The 18,269-nt window shown below is 41.5% G+C and overlaps 1 protein-coding gene across 1 annotated transcript; it reads left to right on the forward strand.

Annotated features, from left to right (window-relative positions):
* Positions 1-6,225: 6,225 nt before the first annotated feature.
* LOC126700641 (uncharacterized) lies at positions 6,226-7,347 on the forward strand. Its single transcript, XM_050398856.1, has one exon. The coding sequence runs from the start codon at positions 6,226-6,228 to the stop codon at positions 7,345-7,347; it is 1,122 nt and encodes a 373-aa protein (XP_050254813.1).
* Positions 7,348-18,269: the final 10,922 nt, after the last annotated feature.

The following is an 18,269-nucleotide window of genomic DNA, read 5'->3' on the forward strand; positions in this document are numbered from 1 at the left end:
AGAAGAAATGGTTCAATGCCCTGACCGAAACTGAAAGAAGGACAAGGGTGTGGGTACGTGGAAGCACTCTAATACCATGTTAAAATATCCAACCCAAAAACGTAAAGTTAATAGGTGGAGAATCAGAATTAGTACATAAACCTGTGTCATCCCAAACCCAACTAATGCGAGATTTTCTCACGACTTCCTTAATTTTCCAAATTGAATACTAATTACAAAAGCTCTACTTTCCATATCCTATGTATGCTACCTATTAATTACTCTTCCGTCCCATTTTATTAGTCTTCTATTCCATTTTGGGATATCCTAAGATAGTTTTTTTTTTTTTTTTTTTTTTTTTTTTTTTTTTTTTTTTTTTTTTTTTTAAATTCAATGAACAAGATATTGTTAATGTTCCTAACTTTCACTTTACTTTATTAAAAAGCCAATATCTCACCTTCACCAAAATTTAAACTAATGAAGGTAAGTTTGGAAACTTGTATATATGCTTTTATTTAAAAGATAATGCTTTAAATGGTCCTCCCTTCAAAAGTTGGTTTTGTCTAAATAGGACCAACATGGTGGGAGTAATTTTCATTTTGTAATTGTCCCTATCTATTTTCTCCTTTTCCTTTCATTTTTTTTTTTCGTTGATAGGTAATAAGACTTTTATTGAATGAAATGAACATCGTGTTCACGATGATGAACACTCTAAACATTAAACAAATACATATAAAAGTCAAAAAATTATATGCGAGACAACTGAGTCTCTTAAACTATTAGCAGATATGAGATGAAACTTGTTAATCACTAGCTGAATGTGACCTAGGATATTCTTTAAATATAAAAATGACACAGGACAAACTAGAATGATGCAATAATAAATTGAAGACTAAAAATAAAGGATAGAGAACCTAGAAGTCAGCACCATAGTATGAGAAAACCTCTAGGAGTTGGCACCTAAGGTTGGCTAGAGTCTGCATCGGGACATTGGTTCAAGTTTGCAATAAAAATTTTATTCATCAAAATAATTTCCCCTTATAGGAATATAATACTATGCTTATATAGACTACTAAATTACATAGAATAACTCAATTATTGAATTACAAAAACACCCTTCACATTAATTAAAAATACTAAAAAGCCTAATTAAATACTAAGATCTAAAATAAAATACAAATGAAAAAAAAAAAATAAAAAAAAATAATTGACTCCAAAATTAAATAACACTCAATTAAAATAAAGGTTAAATTAAAAATTGCACACTCTAAATTTGCCCAAAATACAATTCAGCCTTGTAAATTCTGTTGATTATTTTCTTGCTAAGAAGAGGCTTTTGACGCGCTTAGTTGGTTAGAGGCATGCTACTTGCGAAAGGAAACCTGCTGAACCTAGAACTCATATCATGTGTTCTTGCTTTCTTGGGTAATCCTACTTACATTGTGTGACAAATACTGGATCTGTACTTTCTTTAAGGTTCCCTGAATAATTTATGACCCATCTGCAATGGCTGGAACATGGACTTGTGGGTGAGCTGGTGTGTTTTTAGACGAACACAATGGAACTGCTCAAATATATGTACTTTTTGCACTTTCTCCTAATAGCATATGCACATACAAATGGGATGGGTCCCAAGTCCTTTATTGGAAATTGTTGAGTTGTCTTAAGCATATGCAAGTAATAATACTTATAAAAAAAAAGCATATGCAAGTAATAATGCACACCATTCCAATAGTTTTTAAAGAGCCAACTTATAATTGTTATTTGAACAAAAGCCAACTATTTCTTTTTGGTAATTGATTTGCTTCTAGAATATATTCTTCAAAAGCTTTCACAACTATTTGACAGTAAAGACAATAAAATTCCCCCATTAATAATAAAGTAAGTAAAGTTGTAGTCCTTATAGCTGAAATTAAACGCACATACATTATGTGTAGGGAGCTACAATCCTACATGATAAGGCTACTGTTTCCACTACATTGGACATGTCACCAAAGATGCGTTTTGTATATTGCCCAACACGTAGGCTACAATTCACATTATATTCAGTCATTATGTCAGATAGACACCATGTGTCCATGTCATGCATGAAAATTGTTATGTTTTACTTGAAAATTCTAATCCTGTTGAAATGTATGTTACTCGCTTAGTTGTCAGTTCACTCCAGGAAAAAGAATTTTTTACTCAATGTGATATCTTTATGGACCTAGTCTACTGTACTTTCAGGTGGCAAATGTGCAGTGTCAACGCGACACTCATTTTTGGGTCTATGATGATGGTCGTTATGAAGAGGAAGGTCAGAACAATATCAGGGGAAACATTTGGGAGAAGGTATGTATTGACAAACTCTTGATTTGAACCTAACTAGCTTGTGAATTTTGAACCTAACTAACTCTTGATTTGAACCTAACTAGCTCTTGATTAGGCAAGCTCGTGAATTTTCTAAGAGGGTGCCATCATTTTATCATTCATTTTCTGTAAATAGGCCCTAAACACAATTATAACCAAACATATTACGGCACAGTTTCAGAGGAAACCGAACTATATAGTAGCATCTTCATAACAGCCCCTGCAACTCAAACTATTTGCAGCGATTTCGCAGAGCTTGCATATTTGACATGTATCTACAACTCAAAAATTCAATTAATACAGCAATACAAGAAGGCAGTTGGGTTCAGTGCAGGCTTAAACCTAACTAGCTCCAAAAAGGACCTTATTTTACAATACTTCAAAAGGAAAATTCCATGCATTAAAAACAAGGGGCAAAGTTTAAGTAGCCACGATATAGAACCAGTTATTCTGTAATGATGCATATCTTACAACAAAATGCCGATATCATGCATTCAGGATTCAGGATAAAAACAAGGTTGCGTAAATTCAAGGCAGCATAACCCCCATGGTGATGAAGTCCTAGGCTTTCTACGAAGAGGTTATGTCTTCATCAGCGTTCTCATATATCCATTCCTCCAGATCTCTTCCAAGGGTAACTAAACATTTTAACTAGTTCAACAGTCACCTATTTCACATTATAACGAAAAACAATTTCTAAGATTTCTAGACAATGTGTTGAGTCGGTTGACCCTAATACCCTAATACCCTAAACCCATCTGAACCCAGTATCGCAAGTTGGTTAAAAAAAAAATGGGTTTCACTTATATTCAAGTAAGCGGAAACATAAAACATAAAATTCAAAACAGAAACCAAAATAGAAAAAAACGAATTGAAACCAAAATATCTTTGATTTTTCCCACTGTTTCCCGGCAACCAAACGGTGAAAGTGAAACACACTTTGAAGGAACTCACCTTTTATTTTAGTTTTGAGAAACCGCATAGATTGAGGAACTCAATGCTTTGTGAGTGACAGTGGAGACTTTATCAAACCTCTGTATCGCTGTGCTTTATCAAATCTTTCGTGCTAGGTGATGAATGTCAAATGGACTGAGTGAGAGAAGAGGATGATCGGCGAAGTGATGAATGTTTGACGGAGTGGGAGAAGAGAGTAAGTGAGAGAGGGTGATCGGCGAAGTGGTGAATGTTTGACGGAGTGGGAGAAAAGGGTGACTGAGTGAGGGTGATCGGCGAAGAGGGTGATCGGCGAAGTGATCTTCACGAAGTGGGAGAAGAGGTTGAGTGAGAGACACTGAAGTGTGAGAGGGAGAGGGTGAGACTGGAGGTCTGTGTGACAGAGACAATGAGTGAGAGAGTGAGGCGTTAATTTTAAAAAACCCCTATTTGAAACCGAGTCTCTAAGACTCGGTTTTGAGGTTTTGAAACCGAGTCTCTAAGACTCGGTTTCTCGGTCTTCCACGTGTTCAACCACGTCACAGACAGAGGTGCACGTGGACGCCACGTGAAAAATCGAGTCTTAGAGACTCGATTTCCACGTGGCATCCACGTGGACCTCCTGTCACGTCAAGTTTAATCAAAACATCAAAACCGAGTCTTAAAGACTCGATTTATAGGCCTAAAATCGAGTCTTTAAGACTCGAGATATTACTTAGTAATATTCTTAGCGAACCAGACCTACTAACTAAACGGTTAGGAAATTATGGCAAATTAGCCATTTCGTCCCCAACTTGAGTGCTTGAGTTTTGGCTAGGCCGCTGGGTCTTGAAGTTTTAGTTTTAAATTCTTGCTTTTTTTTTTTAATTTTTATTTAGTTATATGTAATAGAATCTATTTTGTTTTTTTTGCGAGTGAGTCTTATCTAATAAGACTTGTGTGGCTGTGGGTGAAGTTGTACCCTTGTACTTTTGGTTGGCATTGGATTTTTTTTTTTTAATTTAATTTTAATCTTGCATTTATATATATATATATATATATTTTTTTTTTTTTTTTTTTGGTTATAGGTAATATAATGATGTGTATTTATTTATGTAGGTTAAGATTGCTAGATACTTGTTATCGTTCGGTGAAACAACAATAGTACTTTTTATATACATCAGGTTCATTGCTCTACACTTGAAAGTTATTTTTATTCCAATCATTATTAGAAATGTCTACTAGAAAATATGCATCTAGATATGATAAACCTAAAAAAAAAAGAAAAAGAAAAATCAATCTTGAATCTTTTCTCAAATATGATGTTTATTATGATACTGATGGTTTAGATTTATTTTCTAAGTTAAAAGTTTTAAAAGAAATTTTACAAATAAAAGAATATACTTCAATTGTCATACTAAATTACATAAAAAATGTTAGATTCATTTCTAAATACATGCATTGTTTATCGAATTTTACTAATAATACCTGTTACAATTGCTTTTGCAGAAAAACGTTTTTCAAAATTAAAATTAATAAAATCGTATCTAAGATCGACAATGTCCTAAGAAAAATTAAGTGAATTAGTTATATTATCAATTGAAAAAAAAGATATTAGAAGAACCTGAATACAAAAATTTATTTAGTCAATTTGCATATTAAAAAGCAAGAAAAATAGATTTTAAATGAAATATATTATAATATAAAAATATTAAATAAATATTAATTTAATTAATACATTATTGTTTCTCTGACCTAGGTCTGGCGGCGCTAGACTTTGGTTTGTAGAATACTGTTTCCTACTTCGTAGGAATTACGTTCCCTCACGTAGTTTACTGCGTTAGGGCTTAGGTTTTTCGCTGTTGTTGAAAGGAAGGTGAGTAACGCTACCATGGAGAATCTTGAAGAGGCTTGGACTCGCTTATCACTGTCCGAACATGAGGGTGAAGTTTTCACCTTTGAAAACCAAGTGTGCAGGAAGGAGTATACGCTCGCGGCGAAGTTCTTTACGAAGCGTGCCATCAATATCGATGCCGTTGCGCGTACCCTTAAACCACTGTGGAGGACTAAACAGGATTTTGAGATCCAAGATATGGGCAATCATATTTTGCTGTTTGTTTTTGAGAATGAACTGGATGCTAACCAAGTCTTGCTGGGCGAACCTTGGAGTTTTGATAAGTACTTAGTTGTGCACAAACCATTGTGCAGAGGGAGGAGAGTTCGCTTCTGCCCGGATAAGGAAGGCTGGGTGTCGTTTCGGTATGAACGGTTACCTATATTCTGCCATTGGTGTGGGGTTTTGAATCATGACTCTAAGGAGTGCGACCTATGGCTTCAAAGTAAGGGCGAGTTGAGTACAGATTCGCAAGAGTATGGATCCGGCTTGGTGGTTCCAATTACAGGTGCTTTATCAAATATTTTGAGTAATGAGGAGGCTTTCCAAACTCACTTGAAGGAAATTGATATGGAATTGGAGGGTCACATGCATACGAATAAGGGAGTGCATGAGGGTGGGGCCGATTTTGAAGAAGTAAGACTTATGGTGGAGGAGTCAAGTGTGGCTAATATTAGTACAGGTGGGATGGCATCTTCTAGTCAACCTAGCTTGGATGTTACTAAGGCCGGTTCTCTGATGGAGCAGGTAGATGGTTGTCAACCAATTCACTCAGATTTGGTGGAACATGGCCAGAATGAGACAGGGACATTATTAGTGGATTTGGGCAAATCCAATAGTAGACTTGGGCCGAATACCAGAACTTGGAAGAGGCTGCAGGTCCAGACCAAGGCTGTGGGTACAGTAAGTCCAAATGATGTGGAGGTGGGCACTAAACGTTAACATAAGGCAAATCTTAATTTTTCTGAGTGCTCTGAAAATCCTGAGTTGAAGAAAAGAAAGGGATGAGATGATGAAGTTCTTGTGGTGAGTGATTTATTGAAAAATGAATTTGGATCGGCGGTGGCTGCAAGGTAGCACCACCGGAAGCAATGAGTACTTTAAGTTGGAACTGTCGGGGGCTTGGGAACCACTGCACAGTTCAGGCTCTACGGAGCAACGTGGAGAGAGAAGTTCCCAGCTTAGTTTTCCTTATGGAGACTAAGATTCCTAGAAAGCAACATTATAAGATGAAGGAAATTCAGAATTCCATTGGTTTTACCCAAGGTTTAATTGTCCCTAGTGAGGGTCGGAGTGGGGGTTTAGCTCTTCTTTGGAAACCTGAAACTGTTGTTAACATCAGGGGGTATTCGAAGTGGTTTATTGATGCTGAGATCATTTGTAGCAATGGGCAAGGGAGCTGGCGCTTCACAGGTTTTTATGGCCAGCCAGATACTAGTAAGAGAGAGGAGACTTGGCAAATTCTTGAGGCATTCGGACGTAGCAATACATTACCTTGGTTGTGTATTGGGGACTATAATGAGATCCTTAGTAATTCTAAAAAATTGGGAGGACAGCCTAGACCGGAGAGACAGATGGATAGATTTCAGGAAGTTGTGGACGTTTTCCATTTTAGGGATTTGGGGTATACAGGTGCAAGATATACTTGGCCGAGACATTTTGAGAATGGAGATAGTGTATGGGCTCGATTGGATCGGGCAATGGCTACTGAGGAGTGGATGAGAAAGTTTGCTAATGCTAGAGTGGCCCATATATCAACAGTAGAGTCTGATCATTGCATGCTTTGCCTCCAATGGGGCCGAGACACCAGGAACAGAATGAGAACAGGGAAGTTATTTAGATTTGAAGCCATGTGGCTTCGTGATCCTCGTTGTCCAGAGGTGGTTAGTGAGGCCTGGGAGCGTGGTCTTTCATTTTCTTTGGGCTCCCCAATCCACAATTGCTTGCAATCTTGTAGGGAGGCTTTGCAACGATGGAATAAGGTGGAGTTTGGCCATGTGGGGCGTCGTATTTCGGCTTTACAAGCCAATCTACAACGGTTAGAGCAGCAACCCGAGCTTCATGGTGAGGAAATCCGAAGTGTGAGGAAGGAGTTGGGTTCATGGCTAGACACTGAAAAGGTCATGTGGCAGCAGCGTTCTAGGAATATGTACTTGTTGGCTGGTGATAGGAACACTCGGTTTTTTCATGTTAAAGCTTCCAATAGAAATTAGAAAAATTTGATTGAGGGCATGGAGGATAGTTCGGGTACTTGGCAAGACACTCCTGAAGTAATTGAGAGTATTGTTAAAGATTATTTTTCGTCGTTATTCACAACTTCCAATCCATCTGATATTGGGAGAGTAGTTGATACAGTGCAGGAGGTGGTTTCTGAGCCTATGAACAGGTTGCTTGGCCGTGACTTTCAGGCAATGGAGGTGCAACAAGCTCTTAATCAGATGCATCCTACAACAGCCCCAGGTCCTGATGGTATGCCCCCTTTCTTTTATCAAAAATTTTGGTCTCTTTCTGGTGGTTGTGTTACACAAGCAGTTTTGGATTTTCTGAATCGTGGGATAACTCCACCAAATTTTAATGACACCCATATTGTTCTTATTCCTAAAGTTAAGAATCCCCATAAAATTACTGAGCATAGGCCTATAAGTCTTTGTAATGTTATTTATAAACTTGCCTCAAAGACTGTAGCTAATAGGCTTAAAACTGTTTTGTCTAGCATTGTTAGTGAAAACCAGAGTACTTTCACAAAGGGTCGATTCATAACTGATAACATTCTTGTAGCATATGAGACTATGCACCATATTAGTCAGAAAAGAACTGGGAAAGTTGGGAATGGCGTTGAAACTTGATATGAGCAAGGCGTATGATAGGGTGGAGTGGGCTTGTTTAAAGGGTATTATGGAAAAGCTTGGCATTCATAGACGAATGGTGGAGACTATAATGAGATGTGTCAGCACTGTTACTTATTCTGTTCGGATTAATGGGCTACCTAAAGGGCGTATTATTCCTTCTAGGGGTTTACGTCAAGGGGACCCTATTTCTCCTTACTTATTTTTACTTTGTGCTGAGGGCTTATCTGGTTTACTTAGACAGCAGGTGGAGAGAGGCAGTATCAAAGGAGTAGCTGTCTGCCGCGGTGCGCCTCCTATTTCTCACTTATTTTTTGCAGATGATAGCCTGATTTTTTGCCAAGCTACCTTGGAGGAGTGTCAAGTTTTGCAGCAGGTCTTTTCAGTTTATGAATTAGTGTCTGGGCAACAACTGAATAGGAGTAAAACCTCTTTGTTTTTTTAGCAGAAATACTCCAAGACCGATTCAAGAGGAGATACAAAGGAGGTTTGGGGCTCCAGTGATCCGGCAACATGAAAAATATTTGGGGTTACCTTCTTTGGTGGGACGATCTAAGAGGAATACCTTCAATGATCTTAAGGAGAAGTTGGGGAATAAATTATCTGGCTGGAAGGAGAAGCTTCTGTCAAGTGCAGGCAAATAAATCTTGATTAAATCAGTAGCCCAAGCTATTCCGGCCTATATTATGAGCTGTTTTAAGCTCCCTGATGCTTTGTGTGATGACCTTGTAGGCATGGTGAGGCAATTTGGTGGGGGCAACAGGAAAACCATAATAAATTGGCATGGCTAAGTTAGGACAAGATGTGTGCACCAAAAGAGGAAGGAGGTATGGGTTTTCGAGATTTGAAAGCTTTTAACATTGCTTTGCTGGCTAAACAGGGGTGGAGGCTTCAGAATTGTCCAAATTCATTATTTCACCGAGTGTATAAAGCTAAGTATTTTCCGAATGGTGATTTTTTAAATGCGTCGTTGGGGAGGCATCCATCATATTCTTGGCGTAGTATTATGGAAGCTCAAAAGGTTGTTCAATTAGGATGTCGCTAGCAGATTGGTAATGGAGGTTCGGTCAGCTTGTGGAGAGATAAGTGGTTGCCCTCTCTGCCATCACACAAGCCTGCAACTGTGCCTCATTTCTTCCCTGATGATGCCTTAGTTTCTGCCCTGATTTACCCAGAGACAACAACTTGGAAGTCAGATATAATCCATGAGGTTTTTCTTCCTTTCGATGCCAAAGCTATTCTTTCTATTCCTCTTAGTCTGTCGCTGCCTACTGATAGGTTGATTTGGACCTACACTCCTTCAGGCTGGTTCACTGTGAGTAGTGCTTACCGTGTAGCTCGCCAAGTTCGGTGTGATACTCATCAAGGAGAAAGCTCGACCTCACAGCCCGTGGTGTCCTTCTGGCATTGTATCTGGAAGTTGCCGCTGCCCAACAAAATCAAAGCTTTTGCATGGCGTGCTTGTAGGAATATCCTGCCCACGAAAGCCAATTTGTTCTCTCGGAAAATAACCCAAGATGATGTTTGTGATGAGTGTGGGACTGCTGTGGAGTCCACGGCTCATGTGCTTTGTCATTGTGCTAAAGCTAAGGAGGTGTGGACAACTGCGAATATTGATCTTGGTTCAGACGTTGGAGAGGTGAGGAATTTTATTGATCTGGTTTGGTATGCTCTGAATGTGAAACAGTGGTCGGTTCAGGAGTTGGCTCGGTTATTTCCTGTGGCTTGGGGCATTTGGTCCAATAGAAATGAGATTTGGGTAGGGGGGCCTCGCAAATCGGCTTCTGGTATTGCTGGCTGGACGTTAGAGTTTTTGGAGGAGTTTCAAGTGGCAAATCATTGTATTAAGATCAAGACTCCTGAGGTCGACATTGGATGGGTTCATCCTCAGCAACCGTGGCTCAAAGTCAATGTTGACGGTGCAGTTTTTGAGAGACAGCAAGCTGCGGGTGTTGGTGTCGTTATCAAAGACCATCTCGGGTTGGTGCGTGCTGCACTGAGCATGAAGATCCACGCTCCCTTAGGCTCTTTGGAGATTGAAGCCAAGGCGATGGAGGAAGGGGTTTCGGTGGGATGATGAATGTGAAAAGGCTTTTCAGGACCTTAAGGAGTACTTAATGCGAGCACCAATGTTGAGTGCACCAGAGCCCGGAGAGGAATTATTCATGTACCTTTCAGTATCCGAACATGCTGTAAGTGCTGTGCTTCTAAGGGACCAAGAAGTACAACAGCCAGTGTATTATATCAGCAAGACTCTAGTTGACGTCGAGACCAGGTACTTGCCCTTGGAGAAGTTGGTGTTGGCCCTAATACATGCCACCAGGAAGTTGCCTCAGTACTTCCAGGCTCATACCGTATATGTTCTGACCGAACATCCCTTACAATCATTATTGAAAAGATCTGATCTTATGGGGCGAATAGCTAAATGGGGGACACGGCTCGGGGCATTCGACGTGAGGTATAAGCCAAAAAGTGCAGTAAAGGGACAGGTGTTAGCAGATTTTGTAGCAGAATTCTCTCCCAAGGGGGAAATGGTTTGTCAGGTGGAGCATCGCCCGTGGAAGGTACATGTGGATGGGGCTTCTAGCGCCAAAGGTGCCGGAGCCAGGGTAGTCATAATCACCCCGGAAGGAATTCTCTTGGAGCATTCGTTCAGGCTGAGGTTCAATGCCTCCAACAATGAGGCAGAGTATGAGGCATTTCTTACCGGACTAAGGGCTGTTTCACGGTTAGAGACCCGGGACGTGGAGATCTATTCGGATTCAAGACTCATTGTCAACCAGGTACAGGGGAATTTTGAGGCTCGAGATCCTCGAATGAAAGCCTACTTGGACTTGGTGAAGCAGGTCATGGACGGCTTTTATACGGTGAAGGTGATTCAAGTGGCCCGAGCACAGAATAGACATGCCGACTCTCTCGCCACTCTGGCATCGTCAATTGCCAAGGATATTCCCCGGCTTATCAGAGTGGAACTCGTCCCCGAGCCCAGCATTGAGGTAGCAGGAAGTGAGGGGGCTGCGAGAGTCGAAGTCACGGTAGTCGCAACACTTGGTCCGAGCTGGATGGACCCCATCGTAGATTTCTTGGCCGACGATCGGGTCCCGGATGATGAGAAGGAGGCTAACAAAGTCCGTAGGGTGGCAGCTCAGTATCAATTGTCCGGAGACCGGAAGCTCTACCGTAGGTCGTTCGGAGGGCCATATCTGTCATGCTTGCACCCGGAGAAAGTAGGCCAGCTCCTGGCCGAGTTACACGAAGGGATATGCGGCAACCATGTAGGGGGACGATCGTTGGCACATCGGGCAATGACTCAGGGATTCTGGTGGCCCCGGATGCAAAAGGATGCCGCAGAATACGTTAGGAAGTGTGAACAGTGTCAGAAGCACGCCCCTCAGATACACCAACCAACCAGACATTTGAATCCGATAAGCAGTCCTTGGCCTTTTGCGCAATGGGGGCTAGACATACTCGGGCCCTTTCCCCGAGCGACAAGTAATCGAAGATTCGTGTTGGTAGTCATTGATTACTTCACCAAATGGGCGGAGGCAGAAGCTTTGGCCAATATCCGGTATGTAGATGTGAAGAAATTCGTATGGAAGAACATAATCACCAGGTTCGGAGTCCCGAACTCCCTTATATCGGACAACGGGTTGCAGTTTGACAGTCGAAGCTTTCGCGAATTTTGCAGCAATCTCGGGATCAGGAATAGGTACTCTACCCCGGCGTATCCTCAGGGCAATGGCCAGGCTAAGGCCATGAACAAGGTGATCGTGAACGGCTTGAAGAGAAGGCTGGAAGGAGCGAAGGGCAACTGGGTTGAAGAACTACCAAGTGTGTTGTGGGCATACCGGACAACTCCTCGAAGATCCACAGGCGAAACCCCGTTCTCTCTCACTTACGGAGCTGAAGCCGTGATACCTGCCAAGATCAACCTATGCAGCGCACGGGTATCAGAATTCGATACGAAACAAAACGAAGGTCAGCTGACGGGGTGCCTAGATCTGCTTGAAGAACACCGAGAATCAGCAACCATAAGGCTTGCAGAGTATCAACAAAAGCTTGCCCGGCGCTATGATCAAGGAGTAATGGTGAGAGAATTCAGCGCCGAGGACCTGGTACTAAGAAAGGCAGTAGGAAGCGTGCGAGATACAAATTCCGGGAAGCTTGCCCAAACTTGGGAAGGATCGTACAGGGTTACAACTATTGCAGGCGTGGGGGCGTATTATCTTGAAGACTTGAATGAAGTACCGTTGCCCCGACCTTGGAATGCTTATAATCTAAAGAAGTTTTATCATTGACGGGTCATGCGTAGAAAAAAGAAGAAAAAGTATGTGTATATATATATATATGTGTGTGTGTGTGTATTGTACTGACTCATGGTAAAAATGCAACTAACTTGTCCTTGCCAGGCAGATTATCTTTGTTAACTGTGTATGGATAAATAGGGAGCTAAGGAGATTCAAGCAGCCCCAAAATATTTCTAAGGACAGAAGCCTGACTCTCGGTTCGATTCCTATCACCGAGCAAGTGGAAACCTTGCTAAAATGTCTCCAAGGACAGAAGCCTGACTCTCGGTTCGATTCCTATCACCGAGCAGGTGGAAACCTTGCTGAAATGTTTCCAAGGACAGAAGCCTGCTTCTCGGTTCGATTCCTATCACCGAGCAGGTGGAAACCTTGCTAAAATGTTTCCAAGGATAGAAGTCTGCTTCTCGATTCGATTCCTATCACCGAGCAGGTGGTTACCTTGCTAAAATGTGTCTAAGGACAGAAGCCTGCTTCTCGGTTCGATTCCTATCACCGAGCAAGTGGAAACCTTGCTAAAATGTGTCTAAGGACAGAAGCCTGCTTCTCGGTTCGATTCTTATCACCGAGTAGGTGGAAACCTTACTCGGAATTCCGGAAAGCATAACCTGACCTCCCGGTTTAAACCCAACCAACCCGCAAGGGAAAGCCGCACAAATGTTTGCGGGAACTGTGAAGCGAACACAATAGAAAATATACATGCATCATCACAATTGATCGGCAAACACAAATTTGAAATCAAGCATGATAAATAAATTTTGTCATCACCAAAACCCGGTGGTATCAAGATTCAAAAACCAAGCAAATTGTTTAAAACAGGAAATAATTGTCTAGTCGCCACAACCCGGCGACTTGGGCAAACCTACTCGAAATCAAATAAAAGCGAGTAAAAGGAATATAAAGCGGGTTCAGCAATTAGGAAGAAAGCTCCACAGGCTGTGCCTCGGAGGCAATCTCGGCGGTGTGGGGCTCGAGCACGGGGGGCTGGGAATGGGCATCTTCGCCTTGAGGGCCTTCAGGGGGAGGGTTGCTGGTTACTTCTGCCCCGATCATCTCTACGTGGGCATCAATTTGCTCCACCAGTTCCCTCAGGCTATCTGTCTCCTCCTTTTCATTTGGACCGGCTGGGTTTTGGGCAGCAGGGACAGAGACTGGAACGGGGATCTGATCAGGGTCCCTAAGAGTAGAGTCCTCGGGAACCCCTATGGCCAGTAGAGCAACCATCCAGCCCTACCAGAAAGATAGTTGCCGAGCTTGCATAACCACCGGCTCGACGCTCTTCTCGGCGTCGGCAAACCCCTCATCATACCACTTGTTCTCACACGTTTCAAGGGCCGCCCGCAGATCAGCAACCTCTTCAGATAGAGCGAAGTTTAGGCTTGTGGCTTCGGCCAGCTTCGTCTCTGTCTCATTCTGCTGCACCACCAGTTCCGCCGATTTTTTCTCTGCCAAAGCCCGGGATTTCTCTGCAGCAGTAGCCCTCTTCTCGGCAGATTCGGCAATTTTCATTTTCTCCTTTGCCGCTTCCACAGCCATTTCCTTACCGGTTCTCTCCCGACCAACCTCCTCAGAAAGATCCTTCACCCTTTCATTTAGTATATGGGCTAGTTGGGCGGCCTGCTAAAGACAGTGTTGTTAACACACGACAATTCAAAGTTACACCGAATACAAAGAAGAAAAATAAATATAAGGACGTGCACGGAAGGAAAATAATAATAATGAGAGTGCGAAGGAAGAGGACTAACCGCGATGGTGTGTAATTGGAACCTTCTCCCCATGGACTCATCGGTCGCATCTGCGAATGCGCTTACGTCCGCGGGCAGGAGGAGGCCGTGAGCTAAACTTTGGGCAACCCGGCCCCCTTCACCCTTCTCCCAGCCCCGAATGCTTGCGTTAGCCGGAAGGGGCGTGCCATCCAGCTCGTACGTTGGATGCCACAGAGGCGCCGGTCTGGAGGATGAGGCCACATTTGTTCAGACCTGGGCCAGCGGCTCCCAGATGGTGATACCCCGGGAAGGTTGAAGTGGAGATTGGACTTGGCCATCTCCCGGGCCGGTGGAGGATTGATCGGCAAGCCTTTGCCTCTTGCGTTGCCGCCCGGGAGTAGAGGGAGAGGAGGATTCTGGGTTTGCGGACTGGAGCGCAGGGGAATGCTCGGCAGAAAGAAGTTTCGAAGTGACAAGAGTGAAAAGTGGGAAACTGAATTAGGATGGGTTATTTATAAGAGCCAGGGAAAGCATCAATTGGTGTGCAATGAGTGACATTAATTAGCAATGATGAAGTAGAAAAGGGGGGTGACCTTAGGAATGCCCAGTCCACATGTGCACCTCAGTCTGTGAACCGTCAGGTAATAATAACTGCAGAGTCGCAGGATCTGAAATGTCGCGTCTTTTGAGAAGCGCATTTATGGACCGCTGTAACCCTCAAGCACGCCCGTTAGGCTTCTCGGGCAAAACAGTGCCTCTAACTCCTTGATTCGTCCCCGGGGCCCGAGGACGAATCATGGGGGGCTATTGTACGGCACCTAAACGCTCAAGTTCATATTGGGCCTTGGACCATGAATCAATGATATGGGCCAAGGATCTAATCTTCGCATTGACAGTGGCCCCGGCCCAGGCCCACGAATAGCCACCAACATGGACTGAGTATTGTCAGGACACTTAGAAAGCGGATCGCATACGCCCTGCTCACGGGACGTTCGGGAAACCATTCCCGATAACTATGCACATGCTCGGTCACGTCACCCGGATACATCACCGTTTACGTGCCCGGTAGAACCTTAGGAAACTCCGCTGCCGAACGCATAAACTAAAGTGGGAACCATTTCCAAGGCCACTCGTACTTGCAAACCCACTTAAGCCCATTGACATTGGACCTTTCTTTGCACTAAGGGAGAAGATAATGATGATCATCCCATTAACGAAGGCTACAAATAGGAGAAACGAATGGATGGTTAGGGGATGCAATTCTGACGGAAAGAGAGAGAGAGGAGTTAACGTTGAGAAAAAGGAGAGAAAAGTGTTTGCATTGGGTCCCTTAACCTAGGACAACCCAAGGTAGGATACTCAGACCCACCAAATAAATAGATTGTGAGCCCAAATAATGGTTTGGTCCATCAAGCCCATCCTTGGAGCCTACAATATTTTAATAACAACTAGAATAATCTACTTACTTTATTTTATAGGGAAAATCATCTGGTTACTTTATTTGAGATTTTTTTATATAAAAAAGTGTATATATATATATATACACACAAGGTAATATATATAAAATAAACAACCCGAAACACCTTAAAATGGTATGCCGAAATAAGCCGGTACCAAAATATTTCATTCCAGTAGACAAATCGAAACGGGCTCCGAAACGGTATTCATAACACTGATTGAATCCATGACAAAACGGTGTCGTGTTGCTGAGTTCAAATGACAGTTATGGATGGCGCGAAAAACGGTTACAAGTACAGTTGTAATTCCAGAAATCACGGACTAGATCGGTATAAGTGGGACTGATAATTATTTTGTTATAGTCATAATCTCTACGCTATAAATAGGGTGCAAGTACTCAGATGTATTATTAAGCAAGATAAAAATTCTTCAATACAAAGAATTTTCTTTCAACTTTCTCTTCACTTTCTCTCTTTTTCTCTCTCTTTCACTATCTCACACTGTTTCTCTATAATCTCTGCTATTCATTCTACTTTAGTTCTTGATCTTGATTCTCTAATCAACCTAAGTCAAGACTTACATGGCAAAAAAACAATATTCTTTTTTTATTTTTTTGGTAATAAGAACTGCAACATTGCACTTACACAGTCTAAAAAGCCAGTAGGAAATTCTTTAGCTATGTATCACCGAAGGACAACTTCAAAACTTAAAAGGATTGTCAACCTCACCAACAAGAGGCTTTGGAGACTACAGGTCTAAGAGACGCACAAGTTTATGTACTTTAAACAAGAGGTTGTTCAGTTTTTGGTCAATTTTGATAAACCACATTCTTGGACCACTTCATTTAGTGTGTGTTTGGATGAACCTATTTTGGTTGATTTATTTTGTTTAATTTTTTTTTTCCTTTTCTTTTGGGAAAAAGTTAGAAATTGTTAGGCTAAGAATGTATTGACCCTTTTGGTAAATTAATCAATTAATTAGTCAAGTAAATTAATTAGATTCAATTACATGCAATAAGCGTGGTAGCATAAACAAATCACCAACTAAGTTAAATGCAGCGGAAAATAATTTGACACAAGTGATTTGTTTACGAATGGGGAATCTAAGATCACTACTCCCGAGAATCCACTATTATCAAAACAAGCGGTTACAAGTAAAAGGATTTCAAGTACCTAATACTAACTTACAGTTGAACCCTTACCTCAATACCCAATTGGACTTGTGATGTAGTGACAATCTCTCCTTTCAATGCACGGCTCCCAGTACATAACTAACCAATTGATGCGCAGATCCAAGTATGTGACTAACACCACAACAACCCTTTGATTGTTATAGTTGATTTGCAATAGCTTCACATAGAAACACCAATAAGGTCTTCAATGTTGGTGCAAGAGACTTTACTTGGTTACAGAACCCAAAAGCGAACAAGAAATGCAGCGAGAACTCTTTCTTCTGTAGGAGGAGGCTAGGGTTTCAAAAATAAAACCTTATGAAGCTCTCTAGGGTTAGGTTTTTCTTTTTCCACCTCCTTTAAATAGGAGTTTAATGGGTTCTCCTATTCCAAATAGGTTTACACAAACTTTGGACTTTCCTAGTCCAATAAGAATTATACAAACCCACAAACCTTGGGTTTTCCTAATCCTATAAGGATTATACAAACCCATAAACAAATAGCCTTTTAGAATAAAAATGTTGTTGGCTATAATCTGAATCCCGTAAGCTCGTAGATCAAGACATGCGTCGAGCTTTAATGAATCTTGACAGATCGAGCTTCTGTTAAGGAGATATCAAGACTTGCAGATTGCACTTTTCTTGAGCAGTTCATGAGTAATCTTCATGTCTTCAATTTAACCACTTGTAATGATCATCTTGAACTTTTTTAGATTTACCCAAATACAAGTAAAGTGCATTTTGTCAAAGAATATGCCAATTACATAAAAATATGTCATTAACAAAAATTAGAAAAAAATAAAAAAATAAATCTAAAAAAGGTGAGATATAAAAAAAATTAAAGTGAGACTTGTACGTATGTCGTTTGAGACGAGTCCAAGTTAGGACGAGTTCTCTCTTGGGACAAGATCAATACCATTTGATCATTTGCCCAAAACCATTAAAGAGTGAATAAGACGTTGACTTCTATGATGCCTACTTGAACTATTATGATCCTAGTGTCCCACATGAATTAAGTATAAGCTTAACCAAGTGTTTATAAGCTCTTGGGCACCCTCCCTTTGCAAACTGGTTTTCAAGAGTGAGTTCTACCCATGGGTTCCTAATATTTGGTGTTAGAGCCAACCACTTCGTCTTGTAATTGGATGTAACTCATTGAGTATGAGATCAAATGAGTTGCAGCTTTCTGGTCAGATCCCGAAGAGGGTGACCTAGAGACTAGATTAAAATAACTGATAGGTGTTTGGAACCACCAAAATAGAAAGGGTTACCGTCGGGTTAGTGTCGCTAGAGTGAGCCATCGTGGACATCGGCTGCGAAGCGAGGTGGTATGTTATAATCCTAGTGTCCCACATGAATTACGTATAAACTTAACCATGTGTTTATAAGTTCTTAGGCACCCTCTCCTTACAAGCCGGTTTTCAAGGGTAAGTTCTACCCATGGGTTCCTAACATGAACATAGTTTAAAGTGATGATATCCTTTATATCCATATGAGAAATGAATTAGATTTTGAATGAGTTTATATATAAGTTCACTATTGGGTTGGTCCCCAAAGGGCACCCCACTTTAATGGAAATAGAAGGACCTACATAATAGTCCTTACACCACACGTATTTGCGCCGCTCTCACCAAGTCAAGACAAGTTAGAT

Source organism: Quercus robur, chromosome 9 (genome assembly GCF_932294415.1).
Source record: "Quercus robur chromosome 9, dhQueRobu3.1, whole genome shotgun sequence".
NCBI lineage: Eukaryota > Viridiplantae > Streptophyta > Magnoliopsida > Fagales > Fagaceae > Quercus > Quercus robur.